The 22,210-nt window shown below is 36.0% G+C and overlaps 1 protein-coding gene and 1 pseudogene across 3 annotated transcripts in view; both read left to right on the top strand.

Moving 5' to 3' along the window:
- The first annotated feature begins 5,973 nt into the window (after positions 1-5,973).
- Positions 5,974-22,210, top strand: part of LOC113629415 (platelet glycoprotein 4-like) — a 34,707-nt gene continuing 18,470 nt past the window's right edge. For 2 of the 3 annotated variants that reach the window (XM_027123796.1, XM_027123795.1), the window contains exons 1-4: positions 5,974-6,096; positions 12,047-12,207; positions 20,644-20,791; positions 21,259-21,438. In XM_027123796.1, coding sequence (XP_026979597.1) covers positions 5,977-6,096; positions 12,047-12,207; positions 20,644-20,791; positions 21,259-21,438 — 609 coding nt within the window. In that variant the 5' untranslated portion in view covers positions 5,974-5,976. The remainder of the gene's footprint in view (positions 6,097-12,046; positions 12,208-20,643; positions 20,792-21,258; positions 21,439-22,210) is intronic. The other variant, XM_027123797.1, reaches the window with a different exon arrangement.
- LOC113629628 (cdc42 effector protein 3-like) lies at positions 13,769-15,320 on the top strand (annotated as a pseudogene).

Raw genomic sequence — 22,210 nt, 5'->3', positions numbered from 1 at the left:
TTCCCTAACATGGGAAAGGAAATAGCCACCCAAGTCCAGGAAGTGCAGCGAGGGCCATACAGGATAAACCCAAGTAGAAACATGCTGAGACACATAGTAATCAAATTGGCAAAAGTTAAAGACAAAGAAAAATTATTGAAAGCAGCAAGGGAAAAATGACAAATAACATTCAAGGGAACTCCCATAAGGTTAACAGCTGATTTGTCAGCAGAAACGCTACAAGCCAGAAGGGAGTGGCATGATACACTTAAAGTGATGAAAGGGAAGAACTACAACCAAGAGTACTCTACCCAGCAAGGATCTCATTCAGATTCGATGGAGAAACCAAAAGCTTTACAGACAAGCAAAACCTAAGAGAATTCAGCACCACAAAACCAGCTCTACAACAAATGCTAAAGAAATTTCTCTAAGTGGGAAACACAAGAGAAGAAAAGGACCTACAAAAACAAACCCAAAACAATTAAGAAAATGGTCATAGGAACATACATATCAATAATTACCTTAAACGTGAACGGATTAAATGCTCCAACCAAAAGACACAGGCTTACTGAATGGATACAAAAACAAGACGCATATATATGCTGGCTACAAGATGCCCACCTCAGACCTAGGGATACATACAGAGTGAAGGTGAGGGGATGGAAAAAGATATTCCATGCAAATGGAAATCAAAAGAAAGCTGGAGTAGCTATACTCATATTAGATAAAATAGACTTTAAAATAAAGAATGTTACAAGAGACAAGGAAGGACACTACATAATGATCAAGGGATCAATCCAAGAAGAAGATATAACAATTATAAATACATACACACCCAACATAGGAGCACCTCAATACATAAGGCAACTGCTAACAGCTATAAAAGAGGAAATAGACAGTAACACAATAATAGTGGAGGACTTTAACACCCTTACACCAATGGACAGATCATTCAAAATGAAAATAAATAAGGAAACAGAAGCTTTAAATGACACAACAGACCAGATAGATTTAATTGATATTTATAGGACATTGCATCCAAAAACAACAGATTACACTTCCTTCTGAAGTGCGCACAGAATGTTCTCCAGGATAGATCACATCTTGGGTCACAAATCAAGTCTCAGTTAATTTAAGAAAACAGAAATCACATCAAGCATCTTTTCTGACCACAATGATATGGGATTAGAAATCAATTACAGGGAAAAACACATAAAAAACACAAACAAATGGAGGCTAAACAATACGTTACTAAATAACCAAGAGATCACTGAAGAAATCAAAGAGGAAATAAAAAAATACTTAGAGACAAATGACAATTAAAACACGATGATTCAAAACCGATAGGATGCAAAAAAGCAGTTCTAAGAGGGAAGTTTATAGCTATACAAGCCTATCTCAAGAAACAAGAAATATCTGAAATAAAAAATCTAACCTTACACCTAAAGGAACTAGAGAAAGAAGAACAAACAAAACCCAAAGTTAGCAGAAGGAAAGAAATCATAACGATCAAGCAGAAATAAATGAAATAGAAACAAAGAAAACAAGAGCAAAGATCAATAAAACTAAAAGCTGGTTCTTTGAGAAGATAAAATTGATAAACCATTAGCCAGATCATCAAGAAAAAGAGGGAGAGGACTCAAATCAATAAAATTTGAAATGAAAAAGGAGAAGTTACAACAGACACCACAGAAATACAAAGCATCCTAAGAGACTGCTACAAGCAATTCTATGCCAATAAAATGGACAACCTGGAAGAAATGGACAAATTCTTAGAAAGGGATAACCTTCCAAGACTGAACCAGGAAGAAATAGAAAACATGAACAGACCAATCACAAGTAATGAAATTGAAACCATGATTAAAAATCTTCCAGCAAACAAAAATGCAGAACCAGATGGCTTCACAGGTGAATTCTATCAAACATTTAGAGAAGAGCTAACACCCATCCTTCTCAAACTCTTCCAAAAAAGTGTGTACGAAGGAACACTCCCAACCTCATTCTATGAGGCCACCATCACCCTGATTCCAAAACCAGACAAAGATACTACAAAAAAAGAAAATTACAGACCAGTATCACTGATGAATATAGATGCAAAAATCCTCAACAAAATACTAGCAAACAGAATGCAACAACACATTAAAAGGATCATACACCATGATCAAGTGGGATTTATCCCAGGGATGCAAGAATTCTTCAATATATGCAAATCAATCAATCTGATATACCACATTAACAAACTGAAGAATGAAAACCATATGGTCATCTCAATAGATGCAGAAAAACCTTTTGACAGAATTCAACACCCATTTATGATAAAAACTCTCCAGAAAGTGGGCATAAAGGGAGCCTACCTCAACATAATAAAAGCCATATATGACAAACCCACAGCAAACATCATTCTCAGTGGTGAAAAACTGAAAGCATTTCCTCTAAGATCAGGAACAAGACAAGGATATCCACTCTCACCACTATTATTCAACATAGTCTTGGAAGTCCTAGCCACGGCAATCAGAGGAGAAAAAGAAATAAAAGGAATACAAATTGCAAAAGAAGAAGTGAGACTGTCTCTGTTTGCAGACGACATGATGCTATACATAGAGAATCCTATAAATGCCACCAGAAAACTACTAGAGCTAATCAATAAATTTGGTAAAGTTGTAGGATACAAAATTAATGCACAGAAATCCCTTGCATTCCTATACACTAATGTTGAAAAATCTGAAAGAGAAATTAAGGAAACACTCCCATTTACCATTGCAAAAAAAAGAATAAAATACCTAGGAATAAACCTACCTAGGGAGACAAAAGACCTGAATGCAGAAAACTATAAGACACTGATGAAAGAAATTAAATATGATACCAACAAGTGGAAAGATATACCATGTTCTTGGATTGGAAGAATCAATATTGTGAAAATGACTATACTACCCAAAGCCATCTACAGATTCAATGCAATCCCTATCAAATTACCAATGGCATTTTTTTACGGAACTAGAACAAATAATCTTAAAATTTGTATGGAGACACAAAAGACCCCCAATAGCCAAAGCAGTCCTGAGGGAAATAAACGGCGCTGGAGGAATCAGACTCCCTGACTTCAGATTATACTACAAAGCAACAGTAATCAAGACAGTACGGTACTGGCACAAAAACAGAAACATTGATCAATGGAGCAAGATAGAAAGCCCAGAGATAAACCCACGCACCTATGGTCAACTAATCTATGACAAAGGAGGCAAAGATATACAATGGAGAAAAGACAGTCTCTTCAATAAGTGGTGCTGGGAAAACTGGACAGGTACATGTAAAAGAATGAAATTAGAACACTCCCTAACACCATACACAAAAATAAACTCAAAATGAATTAGAGACCTAAATGTAAGAGCAGACACTATAAATCTCTTAGAGGAAAACATAGGAAGAACACTCTTTGAAATAAATCACAGCAAGATCTTTTTGATCCACCTCCTAGAGTACTGGAAATAAAGACAAAAATAAACAAATGGGACCTAATGAAACTTCAAAGTTTTTGCACAGCAAAGGAAACCATAAACAAGATGAAAAGACAACCCTCAGAATGGCAGAAAATATTTGCAAATGAATCAACAGACAAAGGATTAATCTCCAAAATATATAAACAGGTCATGCAGCTCAATATTAAAAAAACAAACAACCCAATCTAAAAATGGGCAGAAGACATTTAAATAGACATTTCTCCAAAGAAGACATACAGATGGCCAAGAAGCACATGAAAAGCTGCTCAACATTACTAATAATTAGAGAAATGCAAATCAAAACAACAATGAGGTATCACCTCACACCAGTTAGAATGGGCATCAGCAGAAAATCTACAAACAACAAATGCTGGAGAGGGTGTGGAGAAAAGGGAACCCTCTTGCACGGTTGGTGGGAATATAAATTTATACAGCCACTGTGGAGAACAGTATGGAGGTTCTTTAAAAAACTAAAAATAGATTTACCATATGATCCAGCAATCCCACTACTGGGCATATTCCAGAGAAAACCATAATTCAAAAAGACACATGCACCCCAATGCTCATTGCAGCACTGTTTACAATAGCCAGGTCATGGAAGCAACCTAAATGCCCATTGACAGATGAATGGTAAAGAAGTTGTGGTACATATATACAATGGATTATTACTCAGCCATAATAAGGAACAAAATTGAGTCATTTGTTGAGACGTGGATGTATCTAGAGACTGTCATACAGAATGAAGTATGTCAGAAGAAGAAAAACAAATATCGTATATTAATGCATGTATGTGGAACCTAGAAAAATGGTATAGATGAACTGGTTTTCAGGGCAGAAGTTGAGACACAGATGTAGAGAACAAACGTATGGACACCAAGGGAGGAAAGCCGCAGTGGGGTGGGGATGGTGGTGTGCTGAATTGGGCGATTGGGATTGACATGTATACACTGATGTGTATAAAATTGATGACTAATAAGAACCTGGTGTATAAAAAAAAATGCCATGAAAAATGGTTATAATTTTGTTATACATTTGGGGGGAAACCTAACTTTCCTTATTTTCTTAAAGAATTAATTAATATACGTTTTATTATTATAGTCACGAGGATGACAAAAATATTGGTTGTGTGTCTTTTCTGTCTATAGCCTCCATTCTGTTGGCATTTTTGTTTTCCTTTGCCAGGGGCATTTTGAAGCAGGGAATAATTTTTTATAAGTACAAAGCACATTCCATTTATCAATGTCAGGTCAACCCCATTTTAAAAAATGCTGCTGCAAACAAAATATCTCAAATGAACAGGTTTTTGAACACTAGAATAGCAAATTCTTACTAACTTTGTTACAGAAGGATCTACCAATTCCACTAAGAGTTTTCTTTCAATCTTTATGAAAGGAGCATATATTATATGAAGATACCAAAGATAAGACTGACTAGGTGAAATACATACTGACACAATCTACATATTTTAACAGAATTGGCATGAGTCAGCTGTCCATGACAAAATGAACAATATTGCATTTGAATATGTTAAAAAATTCATTTGAGACTAGTAAGAAACCAATGCTGTGACAGAAACTAGGTATCCTCTACCTTACATATTTTCTTCAAATCTTTTTTACCTCACAACTATCTAAAAGTCAGTTACTAAAAATTAAATTGAAAATACTCTTCTTTAAAATATTTCAATGTTTTCAACACTGTGCATAAGAAGGAATTCAGGCATGAACTCAATATTCCTGACAGTGGAATTTTCTTTTAATGGTGCTTATAATTTTGATGATATTAGAGACTATTCTAGTATTATTTTCCCAACTTACCCATGTTTTCTGTTTTAACAGATAGCTTATAAATGATTAGAAAGAATGATTTCTTCGCAGACTCATCAGATCATTTCCTATAAAATCCCTATCTTTCTATTTGTGAAAAAGGAATAGTAAAGAAAACATCTGTCACTGTATTTGCTTAGCATTTGGATGGAAAAGACATCAGTCCACCCACATGCAGTTTGCAGAACTCCAGGTAGGGTGCAGACAGTTGGTTGTGTTTGAGTGGAGAAGCCAGATAGAGGATAAAGATGCCCGTAAGTGTCCCAAGCTGATGGAAGGTAGGCAGGGGGTGAGAGTACAGTAAGCATATTCTCCTTAGTTAATATTTCAGTGTGTTAATCATCCATAGAAAGAAAATTTAAAAGAGGAGAAATTTAAAGAACTGCTCTATGTGACAATATGTATTACTTCTACCACTGGTAGGTAGTTCAAATTAAGAAAGGACAAAACCTAGAAAGTTTGTATATTAAAAAAAGCATCTGTTTATTTATAACTGGCAAAATGATCTGTTTCAGTTGCATGTTTACTTTGATCTTTTTCTACTGGTATTTAAGTTTCTGCTTTATAATCTCCTTCCAATGATAGAACCAGACCTTCTGGAAACCACGTTCATCAGACCTGGGAGTTTGAAAGAAGCAGGTGCTGAACCTTAGCTGTCCCCCTGAACAAGAAAAATGGGCTGCGATCGAAACTGTGGGCTCATCGCTGGTGCTGTCATTGGTGCACTCATGGCTGTGTTTGGAGGTATTCTAATGCCAGTTGGAGACATGCTTATTGAGAAGACAGTTAAAAAGGTACAAGTATTATCAAGAATGTTTCTTGTCATCCTGATTCATTCTATCTTCCATCCCTTTTTGGCTTAGGGTGCCTGTTTTATATTTCATTGTAACTGGCAATTCTGTGTCTTCGACACAAAGGTGATAATGAACAATTGAAACTCTACATGATAGAGAAATGGTCAAAGCATGATGTATATTCTATATGAATGCACTGTCATCTTAAGTCTAAATATCCAAATTTTGATAAAAAACTATATTAGGTATGCATATTAAAAGAAATAATTGCTTTTAATTATGTCCAAAGAGTATGTTGATATGTTTTTTGCATACATATATACCATTTTTTATTGAAAGAAATATTCTTTAAATTTATTGGCACACAGTTGTTCACAGCAGTCTCTTATGATTTTTTGCATTTCTGTGGTGTTGGTTGTAACTTCTTTTTCATTTCTGATTTTATTGATTTGGGCCATTTCTCTTTTTTTTCTGATGAGTCTGGCTAAAGGTTTATCAATTTTATTTATCTTTTCCAAGAACTAGTTTTTAGTTTTCTTGATGTTTATTTTTTGTATCTATTTCATTTATTTCTGCTCTTATCTTTATGATCTCTTTCCTTCTACTAACTTTGGATTTCTTTTTGTTCTTCTTTCTCTAGTTCCTTTAGGTGTGAGGTTAGGTTGTTTAACTGAGTTTTTTCTTGTTTCCTGAGGTAAACTTGTATAGCTATAAATTACCCTGTTAGAACTACTTTTGCTGCATCCCATAGGTTTTGGATCATCATGTTTTCATTTTCATTTGTCTCTAGGTAATTTTTGATTTCTTCAGAGATCCACTGGCTGTTTAGAAGTACATTATATAGCCTCCACGTGTTTTTCTTTTTCCAGCTTTTTTTTTGTGTCGTTTAAGACTCCCTTTTAATAAGATTATTGCACAGTCTGCACATAATAAAAGGCACTCTGGTCTAGTGTGGTGGAGTACATATAACTGATGGGTGATGGGATACAATGGAATAAAAGGACTAAATAGGGAGAGGAGTGAAAGTTGCAAACTGTAAGATAACCAGTTGAGTTACTGAAGGAGATGTATTCCTTAGAAGAATAAAAAACAGAGGTTTTAGAAGTGATTTGATATGAACATCAGATGTATTTCAAAGGTCAGTGCTCAGAGAGATTTGATCATTACTATAGAGATTACAGATAAAACTAAGCAATAGGTTCACTTTCTAGAGAGTCTGAATGTAGAGACAAAAAGACAGAGAAACTGGCCAACAGTAGGAGTCACATCTCTGAATTATGTGTAAACCCAGTGAGCCAAGTGTCTTACCCCTACCTCAAGAGCACTTAAGCTAATGCTGTTATTTCACAAATATATACAAGTTTTAGTACTGGTCAGTTTTTGTTTACCATTGAAATCATTGCAGATTACTTGCTTCATTTAATGGACTAATACCAAATTGGGAACGTTATTACCTGCATACAAACACTATTTTTTTTTTTAAAAAAAAAGAAGAATTAAAGTGCTTAATTTTAACAGATCAGAAAATCATCTCATGATGTTATCTAATTTCTAAAGTATAGATTTGGTACTCTACGATACCTTTCAATTCTAAAAGATGGTCCCCAGACTCCAGCATTTGAAATGGCCTAAAATAGTCCATACAGTTTACTTCATATATATATATATATATATTCATATTTCTTTACTGTTTATTTCCAAGGGATTTTTTTTTTCTTTTTGCGGTACGCGGGCCTCTCACCGCTGTGGCTTCTCCCGCCGCGGAGCACAGGCTCCAGACGCGCAGGCCCAGCGGCCACGGCTCACGGGCCCAGCCGCTCCGTGGCATGTGGGATCCTCCCGGACCGGGCCACGAACCCGCATCCCCTGCATCGGCAGGCGGACTCCCAACCACTGCGCCCCACCAGGGAAGCCCCAGGGATGTTTTTTAAGGACTTCATGATTTTTATGCGTTATAGCTGAAAACTATTTTTTTTTTTACCAGTATTTTAGACTATGATTCCTGGTAGATTTTTCTGGACCAGCAGGTTTATGCAATCTTGCTAGACAGACTAAAAGTCAATGGCATGAGCTGCCATGTATGTGGAGAGTAGAAACTACCAAAGGACTTCAGAAAAAGGACAAAGTTTTGCCACTATTTACAAAGGATAATTTGTCACCTTGACATTCTTCATATCACTTGCAAGTGCTTAGTGAATACTGTATAACACAGGTAATTTAAAATAAATTTAATTTCCTTATGATATTAACTGCAGAACACCAAGAAGCAAATTAAAGATTTCTTTCTCTCAGCCTGTACACACATGCATGTGCATAATGCATACACGTATTAGAAAAATTTTTGGACGTGGAAACTGCTTGTAATTGGTCCCAAATAGAACAGATTTTGGTAGTGAGTGGAGAAGATGAAAACTATTTTCAGTATGTTTCTGCTTTTTAAGGAAGTTTTGATTTCACTGGATGGAGAATAAATAAATAATTAAATAGCAGAAAAGGAAGTGCTACAGGATTTTACATGTTATTACCACATAACTGGTTTAGACAGTAATGCTAAGAGCAAAGTAGTTAAAGCAAGATGGGAAGCAAGTGAGATGAGAGTTCTCCTTCTAAGGGGTGGATAGGATTTGTATAACAGTAGCCAACGTTTATTGAATGCTTGCTATGTGCTAACACTGTTCTAAATGCTCACATTTAATAAATCCTATAACAACCCATGAGGATAAATATTTAATTACACCATGTTCTACTTATTTTGACTTTGAAAAATACTAATTTCGTATAGTTCAACTTAATATTATTATTACCCCATTTTACAGATAAGGAAACTGAGGTACAAAAAAATTAAATAACCTGCCCAAGTTTAAATGGTTAGCACATGACCAAACTGGGGATCAAACTCATAGCATCTTGTTTCATTGTTAACCACTTCACTCTAGGCTTTGAGTAAAGAAGCCAATGGACTTGGTCAGGCTGGAAGTAGGGTAAGGAAATCAACTCATAGATTAAAATATGCTACACATGATACTGTCTCCTGTACACTATAAGAGCCTTGAGAAATGGGACAATATATTTTTGACATATGTGCTCTACATACTTCATGCATAGGACGGTATCAAGGACATTTTAATAGTTATACTAAAGTTGCCAGTCATGTGGATGAGTACTGTTTTCCTGTAACAGCAATAATCAAATGACCATGTGACTAGATAAAAACTATTACTCTTCCCAACGTCTGCTTTCAAATTAGCAAATGTAGCAAAATAGAAGTTTCAAGGTAAACAAAATGTAGCAAATGTAGAAGTTTCTAGGTAAATGTCTTTCAACTCAGCTGGAGACCAAGCCATGTGAGAGTCATCAGGCTGGAATCCAGTCATTACTAGGGCTGAATCAGCCAAGTGCGAGGAGCTTAAATTATATTAATTTTTCTATACACATAATTAACACCTTTGTACTTCAAATTTAGCAAAAGATTTGCAAAATAGACAGATAGTCCAAAGTCAATTTAAAATCAAGGCCTCTGAAATTCACAAAGGACATAAAAACTTTTGCTCCCTTTAAAATTAGAGGAACTGATGATAAAATAATCTTAGTAGTCAATGAGGTCTATACAATTTTCTAGTACATATAGTAGTGTTAGGATCAGAAGAAATGCATTCCTATTCTGACTGTTTCAGTATTTTTTTCTTTGTGAACAAATCGTGGTGTTATGCAAACCACACAAAATTGTAGTAAAAGACCTGATTCTCCATTATCTACTACTAAATTGTCATACAATATTGAATCGGACATCTGTTTTCTGTAGGACCTACTTCTACCTCTAAAAAATGGATGGAATTAGATGACCCTAACTCTAATAGCTGATAATTCAATGCATTCATTTCAACTCTTTGCGTTTCAGCTTTCCCAGTTGAAAAAATATCTCCAGATGAACAAATAAGGCAAAGTGATTCATGGCTTTTAGAAAAAAGACATGATATGCTTACAATGCCTTTTGATATTAAATGCATAACCATTAGAATGAGGAAGTTTTCTGTCCTGCCAAGTACATTCTGTCACAGTCCCTTTTCAATTCTTTAAGTACTTATAGAGTTCCTTTCATTAAGAACTGAAATAAAATATGTGCCTTGAGAGGTACATGGTAAACAATTGATATTATATTAGTCCTTAAGATTCTTATATCACTAGTGTGAGAGTAATAATGTGTAGGTTCGTATGTTTTCTTGAAATGGGTAAATTAACACAGATTTCAACTTCAGTATAGATTTCAGCTTCAACACCCTCATAAACACCTTTACATTTAGAGGAACAGCCATAATACTTTATCTATGTGCAATATTGTCTTAATTTTCAGCTTACTATGGAAATAAGATTTTTAGGAGCAATAAAGCATTTTTTAAGGATAATTCGTTGTAAAAAAGTAAGATCTAACATCACTTTAGCAGCTCCAATGTACCCAGTGTAAAAGGATGGCAACAGCACAGGGTTTTGTAAAGGCATTATACCTGATGCCCTGTTCTTCTCTAAGGAATTCCCTTATTTCTCCACTAAGTAATAAGTAAAGTTTCCTGAAGATATGAAACTTAACTTGACTTCTACCAACTAAGTGCAGAGGTGACAGGAACAAAAAATAGTAAAAACACGGTGTAAAAGAGGACCAGCCTAAGGGTCAGAGACTAGGATCCTCGTCATGATTCTACTTCTAGGTATTTGCCTCGGTTACCCTTGGGCCAGACACCTGGTTTCTCAGAGCCTCAGCACGCTCTCCTAGAAAATGTACTAATGTCCAATGTCCTTTCCTGATCCATCATTCTATGAAAGCAGGTGAAGGAAACAAACAGGTCAGACTGTCCCTGTATTCATGGGTCTTGTTAGGCTCATTTTGTGTGAAATACTTTTCTCCCTCTTCCTCTAGCACTAAGGTAAGTTGGAGCTTTACACCTGGGCATTCCTCCCAAGGTACTTACTTGGAAACACTGCCTGCTACAAAGTCACCTTTGTCTGCGTTAGCTACTAGATCTTCAGAGGCTTGCTGCTCAGAGAGTGAAAGCCTTGGAAGGAAACCACGAGACCATCTATAATTCCCTCGTTTTACAGATACTGAAATTGACCCAGGGAATCTGGTGACTTTCTCCTCAGTCCCAGCTCCTAAAGCACAGGAGCCAATTTCTAATGTAGGGCTTTCTGATTCTGTCATTGGTATTTTTTCTGTTTCTGTCTTTACTACAAGGAGCATCAAAGATTTTTAATGGATTTCACAAAAGAATAATAGGACATGTCCTTTTTTCATTCTTTTATCTAAAATGTAGTAACCTAATAGTAACGAATCAGACTGTTGTAATTTTTGGAAACACGTACTAATAGATTTCTGCAGATGTACTGAGAGTTAGGAAAGCCTCATTGAGCAGGGTTTGGAAGGGGAGAAGCGAAATTTGTGTTTTCTTAGTCTGACAAATGTTAAGTGATAATCTTCCCTGGAACTGTCCAAGATTTGAAGAAAATGAAAAAGCTTCCAATACCACTACATTTTTCTCTCAGTTTTTCTGTTTTGCCTCGTCAGTCTAACTCACTGAAGGCAGAGGAGAGGTTAATGTTTGACCTGATAAGAATTTTTTGGAAAAAGTTTAATAAAATTTGCTTAATAAATTGTGTTACGAACTGTCGCAATATTGCCATAGGGTCACTCCAAAGCTTGCCAGTGGCTGGCCTTACAATCGACAGACATGTCTACAATATTACACACTGATTCTCTTTGTAAAAGGTTAACTAAAAGAGATTGCTATCGTAACGTGTTGAAAATATTTCTGTTCCAAGCATGTGGCAGGCTGCAAAGGTTCTCATGAGCAACGTACTTGAGCTTATTGCTTTCGGTGACTAACTAAAGGTTTTCAACTCCCACAAGTGCCCATATTGACTACAAGTAAATAACCCAAACTTGTTTTCTTTTTCATAGGAAGCTGTCCTTGAAGAAGGTACAATTGCTTTTAAAAGTTGGGTTAAAACAGGCACAGAAGTTTACAGACAGGTTTGGATCTTTGATGTACAGAATCCAGAGGAGGTGGCAGTGAACAGCAGCAAAATTAAAGTTAAGCAAAGAGGTCCTTACACGTACAGGTGAGCGAGTCCCCATAAAAAGTGGCACTCTTTCCTTGACCATATGTGTTTCTGAAAAAGCTTCCACTTGACAACTGCCATTGTATTGAAATGTACTTATTATTTTCTTGCCATTAACATACATTGAAATATTCTGTTTCTGCCTATATAAAACCCTAATCTAAGGATTTAATGATTATAAGAAATACAGACTTTATTATGAATTTACCAGCATCAATTAACTGCTCTACATTTAAGAAGTTACAGGTGCTTTACACTTGTAGCATATATTCTCAACAACTCTAGCAGTGTGTACATGTCAATCCCAAACTCCCAATCTATCCACACTGCTATATTTAAAATAAACAAGGACCTACTGTACAGCACAGGGAACTCTGCTCAATACTATGTAATAACCTAAATGGGAAAAGAATTTGAAAAAGAATAGATATGTGTTTGCGTATATAAATATATATATATATATATCAATCGCTTTGCTGTACACCTGAAACTAACACATTGTTAATCAGCTATGCTCCAATATAAAATAAATATTAAAAAATAATAGTAATAAATAGAATTTAAAAAACAAGTCTAAAATATACATGCTAAATAAAAAACCATCTATCAAAGTTTTAAAACCAGAGCACTTTAAAATCCTAAAATTGAAAGTGTAGGTTATATGAGTGGTTCTCCAAGGGTGGCTCCTGAACCAGCCACATCAGCATCTCCTGGGAACTAAGTAGAAATGCAAATTCTCAGGCCCCACCTTAGACCAAATGAATCAGAGACACTTGGTTTAGACCCCAGTAATGAGTTTTACAAGTACTCTGGGGGACTGCAATACACACTCAATTCTGAGAACCGCAGCATTAAACTGTTTCTACCTAACTACAATACCTGCTAAGGACTTCTATTCAAACTATTTTCCAGGTCTTAAGGGTGTTTTTATTCATCTAGTAGTTTCATTCTTATATTTTCTCCAGTACTTAGACTGAATAAGCTATACCTTTATCTACATTCCTTAACAGTTTAACACATTCTTGAATAGAATCTTAGACATTAGCACTAGGGGGAAATAATTAGCCAGAACCTTTCATTCTGTAAATTTTGAAAACTCATTCCAGGGGATATGAAGTGATTTACCAAGTTCACACATACCTAGGGACTGGTAACTCTTAGATTTTTGTGTCCATTTTCTCCTAAGTTATAGACTATGTGTCTTTTCTAACTATTAAAGTAAGAAAAAGAGAGACTGAGGTGCTAAAGACACTAAACTTAACCAAGGATTAGAAATACACTTATGGTGCCCATATAGGAACAGAATTAAGTCCTGCTACATGATTTGTTATAAAAATGTGTGATTTTTCCTCAAGAATAATTACAACTAGTTATATGCCATGATCAAGTATTATCACAAAATTTCATATTTGTAATGATTTCTTCTAACTCATAGTTTTACTTTCTTATCTATTTCAGATGGTCTATAATTATATAATTTCTTTCCTCTCCATTCATTAATATATTTCTAGATTGACAACTCACACGCAAATATAATGAAATAACAGTAGTTGGGAGGGTGATGCCTGCTGCCGCAGCACATGAGCATGCCTGTGAGCGTAAGCACGCATGCCGAGCGCCTGGGTGCCTATTCTGTCCTAGTAATTATCCCCACGTCTCCTGTCTCCAGGCACATCTGTGACTATTCACAACTCTGTCAAAGACGGCTTGGTTTTCACTGTTACAAAAACAAAAATAACCCTCACCTTGGAAAATAGTTTTATTTTTTCATGGTCTATAGTTCTTATGTTATTATCAAAAGCCTATGTGAGTATTATCTTGGTCCAAAAAAAAGTTGTAGCTATGATGTGTACCTATGAAAATCTAGAATTCCCACATGACCAAATAAGAATCTAAGCACGGTTGTTTAAATATTCCTATCCTGGCCTGAGAGGGCAGGGAGCGCAGCTGCGGGGTCCAAGCAGCGGGGGGCGAGCCCGGAGACCCCGGCCCTGGGAGCCTTCACACAGCCTCTGCACAGATAATGCTGTGAGCAGGTGCTGGCTGACCTGGCTGGATTTGTGCGTGATGGGCAGGGGCTGAGTGTGCCCTCGGGAAGTGTGGGTCCCGCACATCCACCTGTGTGGATCCCGCAGCAGCTGGGATCCTTGGCACCACTGGTTTCTCCACACTGTGCCAGGGACTGGAGGATGTAGCCGGCTCTCCAGAAAGCCCCAGTCGGCTGTAAGTCCAAGAAGGTCTCCTACACCTCTGGCTCCTTTCACAGCCACTTCTGAGGCTGCTGGAGAAAAATGATGTGACAGTTCCTATCAAAAAGGATACTGGGGAAAAATAACATCCGGAAAGAAAGTGGCCGTTTTTGCGAAATCGACATTCTCCAACTCCAGAAGGGCAGCCAAGATCCTAATTTACCTGAAAGCTGCCAATAATAAGAAAGGAAAGAAATTCAAACAGAGGGGCATCTTGTCTCCCGATATGATCAGTCCTCCCCTTGGAGACTTCTGCCGGACCATTCACGTGGTCAAGGATGGCCAGCTCAATGTCTTCGGAGACATTTCCTTTCTTCAGGGGACCTCTGATCTTCTACCTGGAAACCAGGAGAAAGCATGCATGGGGCAGCTCCCTGGGTGTATGGAGTTCTTCAGGGTCCGCAGCACCACCGACTCCATGTTCACAGAAACGCTCACCCTGGTGCTCAAAAACACCATCTCCCTCCCGACTCTTGGAGGATCACAAGCACTCATGTTGCCCTTATTGTCAACAATGACATTCAATTCCAAACAGGAGTCCTTTGGTCCGGGAAAGCTGCCCTGGCTTAGCTGTGAGTGGGTCATGGAAGAGAACAGTATGGTCTATCAGGGGGGCGTTTCATGGGGGCTCTGGTGGGTCCCCATCCCAGTCCCGCCACTCTGCCAGCCTCTCCAAACTGTACCTCTACTGGGCAGCCAAGAATAATGTTTGACCATCCCGCCTGGTGTGAGCTCGTCAAGGAAAAGACTAAAAACCAGAGGAGTCCCTCTCTGATCTCACTGGGTTCCCTCCTCTTCCTGCAGCTCGATCTTGGGCCTTCATTTCTGGATGCAGCGCTGAAGGTCATGGATAAAAATAAGTAACAGTACACCTCTGGCTCTTTTCCTTTGGGGTAAAAGGTTTCAAAAATCAAAACAAAACTAATCACAGTCAAAGAGAAAGATTCACTGACTATATTTGCCATTACATGATGGGTTTTCTAGAATAACGTTCCAACAAAATTTGCAAAAACAGTTAAAAAAACAAACAACTGTCCTGACAAAGAGAGGAAGAGAGTCAGAACCCATTTTTGGCGGGCATTGCTGATGTACGGCTCACATTTTTTTGCTTCCAGACAGGTCAGAAATCTGGCTTGGCCAGGATTGGCACTATCTAGCTATGAAGGGCTGTGCCAGTCACATTAAGGACCTTTACAGTACTTTGGCATTTTCTGAGCAAGGGGAAGTCAAAATTTGTTTAACACCTAAGCCTTTTTTCTAGACTCCTTTCTATATTATATTGTTTGGGTTCACCATAGCAAATTCTCCACTGTTAAAATTTTTCTCTGTTTCCACATTTGAACAACTTGATGGGTTTTGGAGATTTGCTTGTAGCTCTTATATATCCCTATATATTATATCTATATCCTGAAATTTTGACTGTCAGCAACATGTTGGTAAGACACAAGCAAAGTATTACAGTAAGTTATTTTAAAGTTAAAATATATTTTTATGTGCCTTTGGCTTTTTACTGAAGAGTCTACATTTTAGAGATACTACATCAAATGTGCTCATTTGACTTTTTCCATTGGCGTTCCATTGTAAGCTGTGTATGTTTGGAAAGGTGTCTTCATATTTAGCTTTATTTTTTTTTCTTCGTCTGTTATCACACTTTTCACAGCAGCCATAAATGGATTGTAAAGTGTAAAGGCACAGGTTACTCACAGTGCTTCTGCAGAGACTGTGGGCTACACCACATGTTATTTGGAAATATTTTAGGACAGTATATGCTTGCATTACATAGGTACTTTATACAACACAATAGAGTAAATGTTAAATTAATCAGTCAATAAATAAATATACTCTAAGAGAACTCAGTATGTGTGAGAATATTTGTTAGAATTTGAGAGCTGATCAAGTTTTTTGTTTAATTTTTTATTTGTTTGGAAGGGGTTATGTTTTTACTTTTAAAGATATTAACTGGAGTATCAGAAAACATAAACATAATATTGAATCCTGTGCTAGTCCTGCTCTGATAGGTGACAGTTAATATAAATTTTATTTTTAGAGGCTTTAACCTATCTCTCTAAGGGATGAAAGGGGGTGGGTTAGATATAATTGATTTACTTGGAGAAGCAATATGGGGAGGATTGGAGAAGAGAAGTTAGATTTGCAGCTAAAGTATGTAAACAATAAACTCCTATTTATATAACAATGTTAAAGGAATTTATGATCAACTGTGAGTCATCTTTTCTCATGATGTTGACAAAACAGAGTCCTTAGTGTCTGCTTGGATGCCTTAAATGATGGGAAAACGACTGGTCACCTTTCAGAAAAAGTTAATAATTTGAGAGTCTTCCATGTGTTGAGTTGAACCTGCCTCCCCATCAATTACACCCTGAACTCAACTGAAATTGGAAGTGGAGGAGGATGTCCCTCCTTAAACAGAATGGCTGCTAATGTGAGCTTGATGAAACTTTGACAAGGTGTGACATGGGTCAAAGCATGAAATTACCTGGATAGACATCTTAATTATTATTCCAACCTACATCTCTATGAAGACCCAGTAACTCCTTCTGAATATTCTCAGATCCAACATAAGTCTTTTTTTTTAATTACTTTGCTTTGGCAGGAGTACACAGAAAGCAAAACCTGAGGCAGATTCCTCCCTTTGACCTTATTAATACAAATTTTACAATTTGTATGGAAACACTAAAGACCTTGAATAGCCAAAGCAATCTTGAGAAAGAAAAATGGAGCTGGAGGAATTAGGCTCCCTGACTTCAGACTATACTACAAAGTTACAGTAATCAAAACTGTATGGTACTGGCACCAAAATAGAAACATAGATCAATGGAACAGGATAGAAAGTCCATAGGTAAACCCACTCACCTATGGTCACCTAATCTACGACAAAGGAGGCAAGGATATACAATGGAGAAAAGACAGTCTCTTCAATAAGTGGTGTTGGGAAAACTGGACAGCTACATGTAAGCAAATGAAATTAGAACACTCCCTAACACCATACAAAAAAATAAACTCAAAATGGATTAAAGACCTAAATATAAGGCCAGAAACTATAAAACTCTTAGAGGAAAACAGGCAGAACACTCTTTGACATAAATTGCAGCAATATCTTTTTTGATCCACCTCCTAGAATAGTGAAAATAAAAACAAAAATAAACAAATGGGACCTAATTAAACTTAAAAACTTTTTGCACAACAAAGGAAACCATAAACAAAAGGAAAAGACAACCTTCAGAATGGGAAAAAAATATTTGCAAATGAAGCAAACAACAGGGATTAATCTCCAAATATATAAACAGCTCATGCAGCTCAGTTAAAAAAAAAAAAACCACCAACAGCCCAATCAAAAAATGGGCAGAAGATATAAATAGACATTTCTCCAAGGAAGACATACAGATGGCTAAAACATACACGAAAAGACACTCAACATCACTAATAATTAGAGAAATGTAAATCAAAACTACAATGAGGTATTGCCTCACACCTGTCAGATTGGCCACCATCAAAAAATCTACAGACAATAAATGTTAGAGAGGGTGTGGAGAAAAGGGAACCCTCCTACACTGTTGATGGGAATGTAAATTGGTGCAGCCACTATGGAGAACAGTATACGGAGGTTCCTTAAAAAACTAAAAACAGAGCTACCATATGATCCAGCAATCCCACTCCTGGGCATATATCTGGAGAAAACCATAATTCAAAAAGATACATGCACCCCAGTGTTCACTGCAGCACTATTTACAATAGCTTGGACATGGAAGCAACCTAAATGCCCATCAACAGAGGAATGGATAAAGAAGATATGGTACAGATATACAATTGAATATTACTCACCCATAAAAAAGAATGAAATAGTGCCATTTGCAGAAACATGGATGGACCTAGAGATTGTCATACTGAGTGAAGTAAGTCAGACACAGAAACACAAATATCGTATGATATCACTTATATGTGGAATCTGTAAAAAGGGTACAAATGAACTTATCTACAAAACAGAAATAGAGTCACAGATATAGAAAACAAACTTATGGTTACCAGGGGATAAGGGGAGGGGGGAAGGGATAAATTGGGATTGACATATACACACTACTATATATAAAACAGATAACTAATAAGGACCTACTGTATAGCACAGGGAACTCTACCCAATACTCTGTAATGGCCTATACGGAAAAAGAAATAAAAAAGATTGGATATATGTATAACTAATTCACTTTGTTGTACACCTGAAACTAACACAACACTGTAAGTCAACTATGCCCCAATAAAAATTAAAAAAAAAACCACCTTTCTAAAACCTGTATATATTCTTCTTTTTTTTTTCTTTTGGCTGCACCCTGCACGGCATGCAGGATCTTAGTTCTGCAACCACGGATAGAACCCATGCCCCCGGCAATGGAAGCGTGGGGTCCTAATCACTGGACCGCCAGGAAATTCCTTATACTCTAAATTTTAAACCAAAAATTCAGTGATTATGTTCTCTTTTTAAAAGTACATTGTACACACAGGCCTCAGTTTAAAGGATTTTTTTTCTCTTGGTGAGTGCCATCTACTGGTATAGTATTGTAAGTACAACTAAGTAAACTAGAATTGGGTCACAATTATTTTGCTGTTATCTCAATTATTATATACACATAAATGTTCCTGAAAATTAGAGCATTTTAATTTTAAATGTTAATAATATGTAATATAAGTTTAAAATACAATTATCTAAGAGGAAATAGTAATTGACTATTAATAGACTGTCCTGGCTGCTGTTTCAGATTTTTATATTCTTTGTATGTCTACAGTACTCAGAGAAAAGTAAATAATAAAGCTTTGAAGAAATTATATTAAAAGTAAAACATATTTATATCTTTTTTGAATTCTCTTTTGAGATATTAATGTGAGGTATTAATTAATTTATTCATTCAAAATTTTTTGTTGAGAACTTACCAAGTAGCAGGCACTGTGGGAATAAAAAAAACACTCATAATACCAACCCTACAGGTATTGTACCTGATTGAAATGTGTGGCTTTTTTGGTTTGTTATGTTTTATACATTTCAGTCCCATGTTTTTTTCAGTCTTTATCTTAGTTAAATAATAATAGATAACTACTGTAGCCTCAAATAATAGACATTCAAATATATGATAATGCAACGTCTACCTTATTTCATCTCAGTAAATATCTTGTACTGGCAAAAGATTTTTTTTTCCATAATATGACCTTTCACCACATTCCTAAAAAGTAGTTGGTACTTTGCCTAGAGATTTTAGAGCCAGGAGCTTAGAGCTAATAAGTATACAATATATGAGGCAGAGATGGAGGGGAATTGATCTCTTAAGTGGAAATTATATTCCATTAGTTATCCTTCTCATTAAAATACTGGAAATTATGAAAAAAACAGTGCTGGCAAGGCTGTGCACTTTGAACAGTCTTTCTAATGTAAGAAGACATGCTTTTACTGTTCCCTTCCTTAAACCTCTCTGCTGTCTCCTCCTGACCCTCAGGATAAAAAGCTAAATATCTGAGTACAGGACACAACCCTTTTGTGTTTGAGATCTTGTTTATTTTAGTGGCTTTATTTCCACCACTCTCCTTACTCTAACTCTGTAAACCAACCATAGTAAAATGTTTGCAGATACATGTGTTAGCACATGGTATTTGTTTTTCTTTCTGACTTATAAAGCAGAAACTAAGACACCATTGTAAAGCAATTATACTCCGATACAGATATTTAAAAAAAAAAGTTTGCATATCTAAAATTATACCATGTTCTTACTCCTTAATGTTCTACATGCTACTTTCTACCCTATTTTACCTAACTAAACTTCTCCTTGTCATTCAGACCACTTATGTGGAATTGTATCTTGTCCATTATCCCCCCATAACCATCCCAAGCCTGGGTTTGTACCTGTTCTGTGTTTTCCCACAGACTCTGTGTAAACTCCTATAATAACGCGTACTCCTTCTCCCCTGCTCTGCACCTCTAAGACACCTCCCCACCCACCCCTCCCCACCTTCTCTGATTTGCTAGAAACTCAGCATTTGCTTATATATCATTTTAACCCACCTGTTTAGCCTAATTTCTGACATAGTCTGTGCACTCAAAAATTATTTGTTGCATGAATGAACGGCATTTGAGACTTAATGTTCACTTGCAACAATTATTTTGAATTTTATTTACTTTTTTTTTCAGAGTTCGTTATCTAGCCAAGGAAAATATAACCCAAGACTCTGAGACCCACACGGTCTCTTTCCTACAGCCCAACGGTGCCATCTTTGAACCCTCACTATCAGTTGGAACCGAGAATGACACTTTCACTGTTCTCAATCTGGCTGTAGCAGTGAGTAGACAAACAGTGAAATTACTGGTTTTGAAATACTCTAGAATCCTCTGTAATTAATCTCACGACTAGAGCTATCATTAAATATTTTTTGTTTTGTCATTTTTATGAAAATGTGTTCATTTGGCATTATTTTGAATTACGGTCATTTGGAAAGATGACAAGATCATAGAATAATCAACTGAATTGAGAAGACCACTTAAAGTGTATCATTTTAAAAAAGTAGGATTTAACTTTGAAATCTTCTTCCTGTGGCTCACACTGAGACAGAGAAAAGTGTCTGAAAAGTGTCTGAATCATCATTCAGAGATGAAGAAAATTACACTTTTAGTCCTGGAAAGATTTGGCAGTAATTTTAAAGAAACAGTTGAAAGTTGTTTTATTAAACTTAATTGTACTATTTATCCATTTCTTCTTAAAAATCTGATATAGCTATTGGTGTCTTAAACAGTGGTTTTTTTTTATAGGCTGTGCCCCATCTCTATCCAAGCGCATTTGTTCAAATAATAGTCAATATCTTTATCAAAAAATCAAACTCTTCTATGTTTCAAAAGAGAACTTTGAAAGAACTATTATGGGGCTATAAGGATCCATTCTTGAGCTTGATTCCATACCCGGTTCCTACTACAGTCGGTGTGTTTTACCCTGTGAGTACCAAATATGAATGTCAATATTGTTAAACGTTAATTGGATAAATATAATGGCATTGTTAATTCATAATTTTATCATTTAGTGTGTTAACCCTATTTCTGATCTGGGAATACATATTCTAAGTTTTTTAAGTCTCCATCTCACACGGGTTTAGCTTTCCTGGTTGGGAAAATTTACTTATCTGAATTTAACAATTAAATTTTTTTAACAATTTAATTTAAAATTAAGAAACTGAACATTTAATCAAGTTTCCACTCTGATAAATATACAACTATCTAAAATTAGATTGTAAGCTGGCAAGGCTTTGAGCACTGTTTTTGGTTTTGATTTCCTGTCTAAAAAATCAAGTTTAATGCCACATTTTTATTTATTTATGTTAAATATATTCGTCATGTCATTCTTCCTTCTCTAGACATCCTACAAATTGGTTGTACTGAATATTTAAAACTTAGCTAAAATTGCACCCAATGAGACTAATACATCAGCAATGTCATATTTTCATAGAATTAGTTGAAAAGAATTTCTATAATCTACAAAAGTTATGAAATGGCAGCTTGGAGATTAAGAAAAATGTGAACTTGGTGATGTACTTAGTTATACCTTAATGTTTCAAGTTATAAATAGGATAATCTGACTAGTGAATTGAAATTTTGACCATGATTTCACTTGGCACTGTATGTGACATTAGTTATATTCTCCAGTTCACTGTTGCTATTTTACTGTAGATGGTTTTTTAGGATTGCAAGGTTATATATCAATTAAGAAAGC

The sequence above is a fragment of the Aethalodelphis obliquidens genome, unplaced genomic scaffold (assembly GCF_003676395.1).
Source record: "Aethalodelphis obliquidens isolate GAN/ISIS:26980383/991018 unplaced genomic scaffold, ASM367639v1 scaffold27, whole genome shotgun sequence".
Taxonomy (NCBI): Eukaryota; Metazoa; Chordata; class Mammalia; order Artiodactyla; family Delphinidae; genus Aethalodelphis; species Aethalodelphis obliquidens.
The sequence above is the reverse complement of the archived record's forward strand: the minus strand, read 5'-3'. Positions and strand labels throughout refer to the sequence as shown.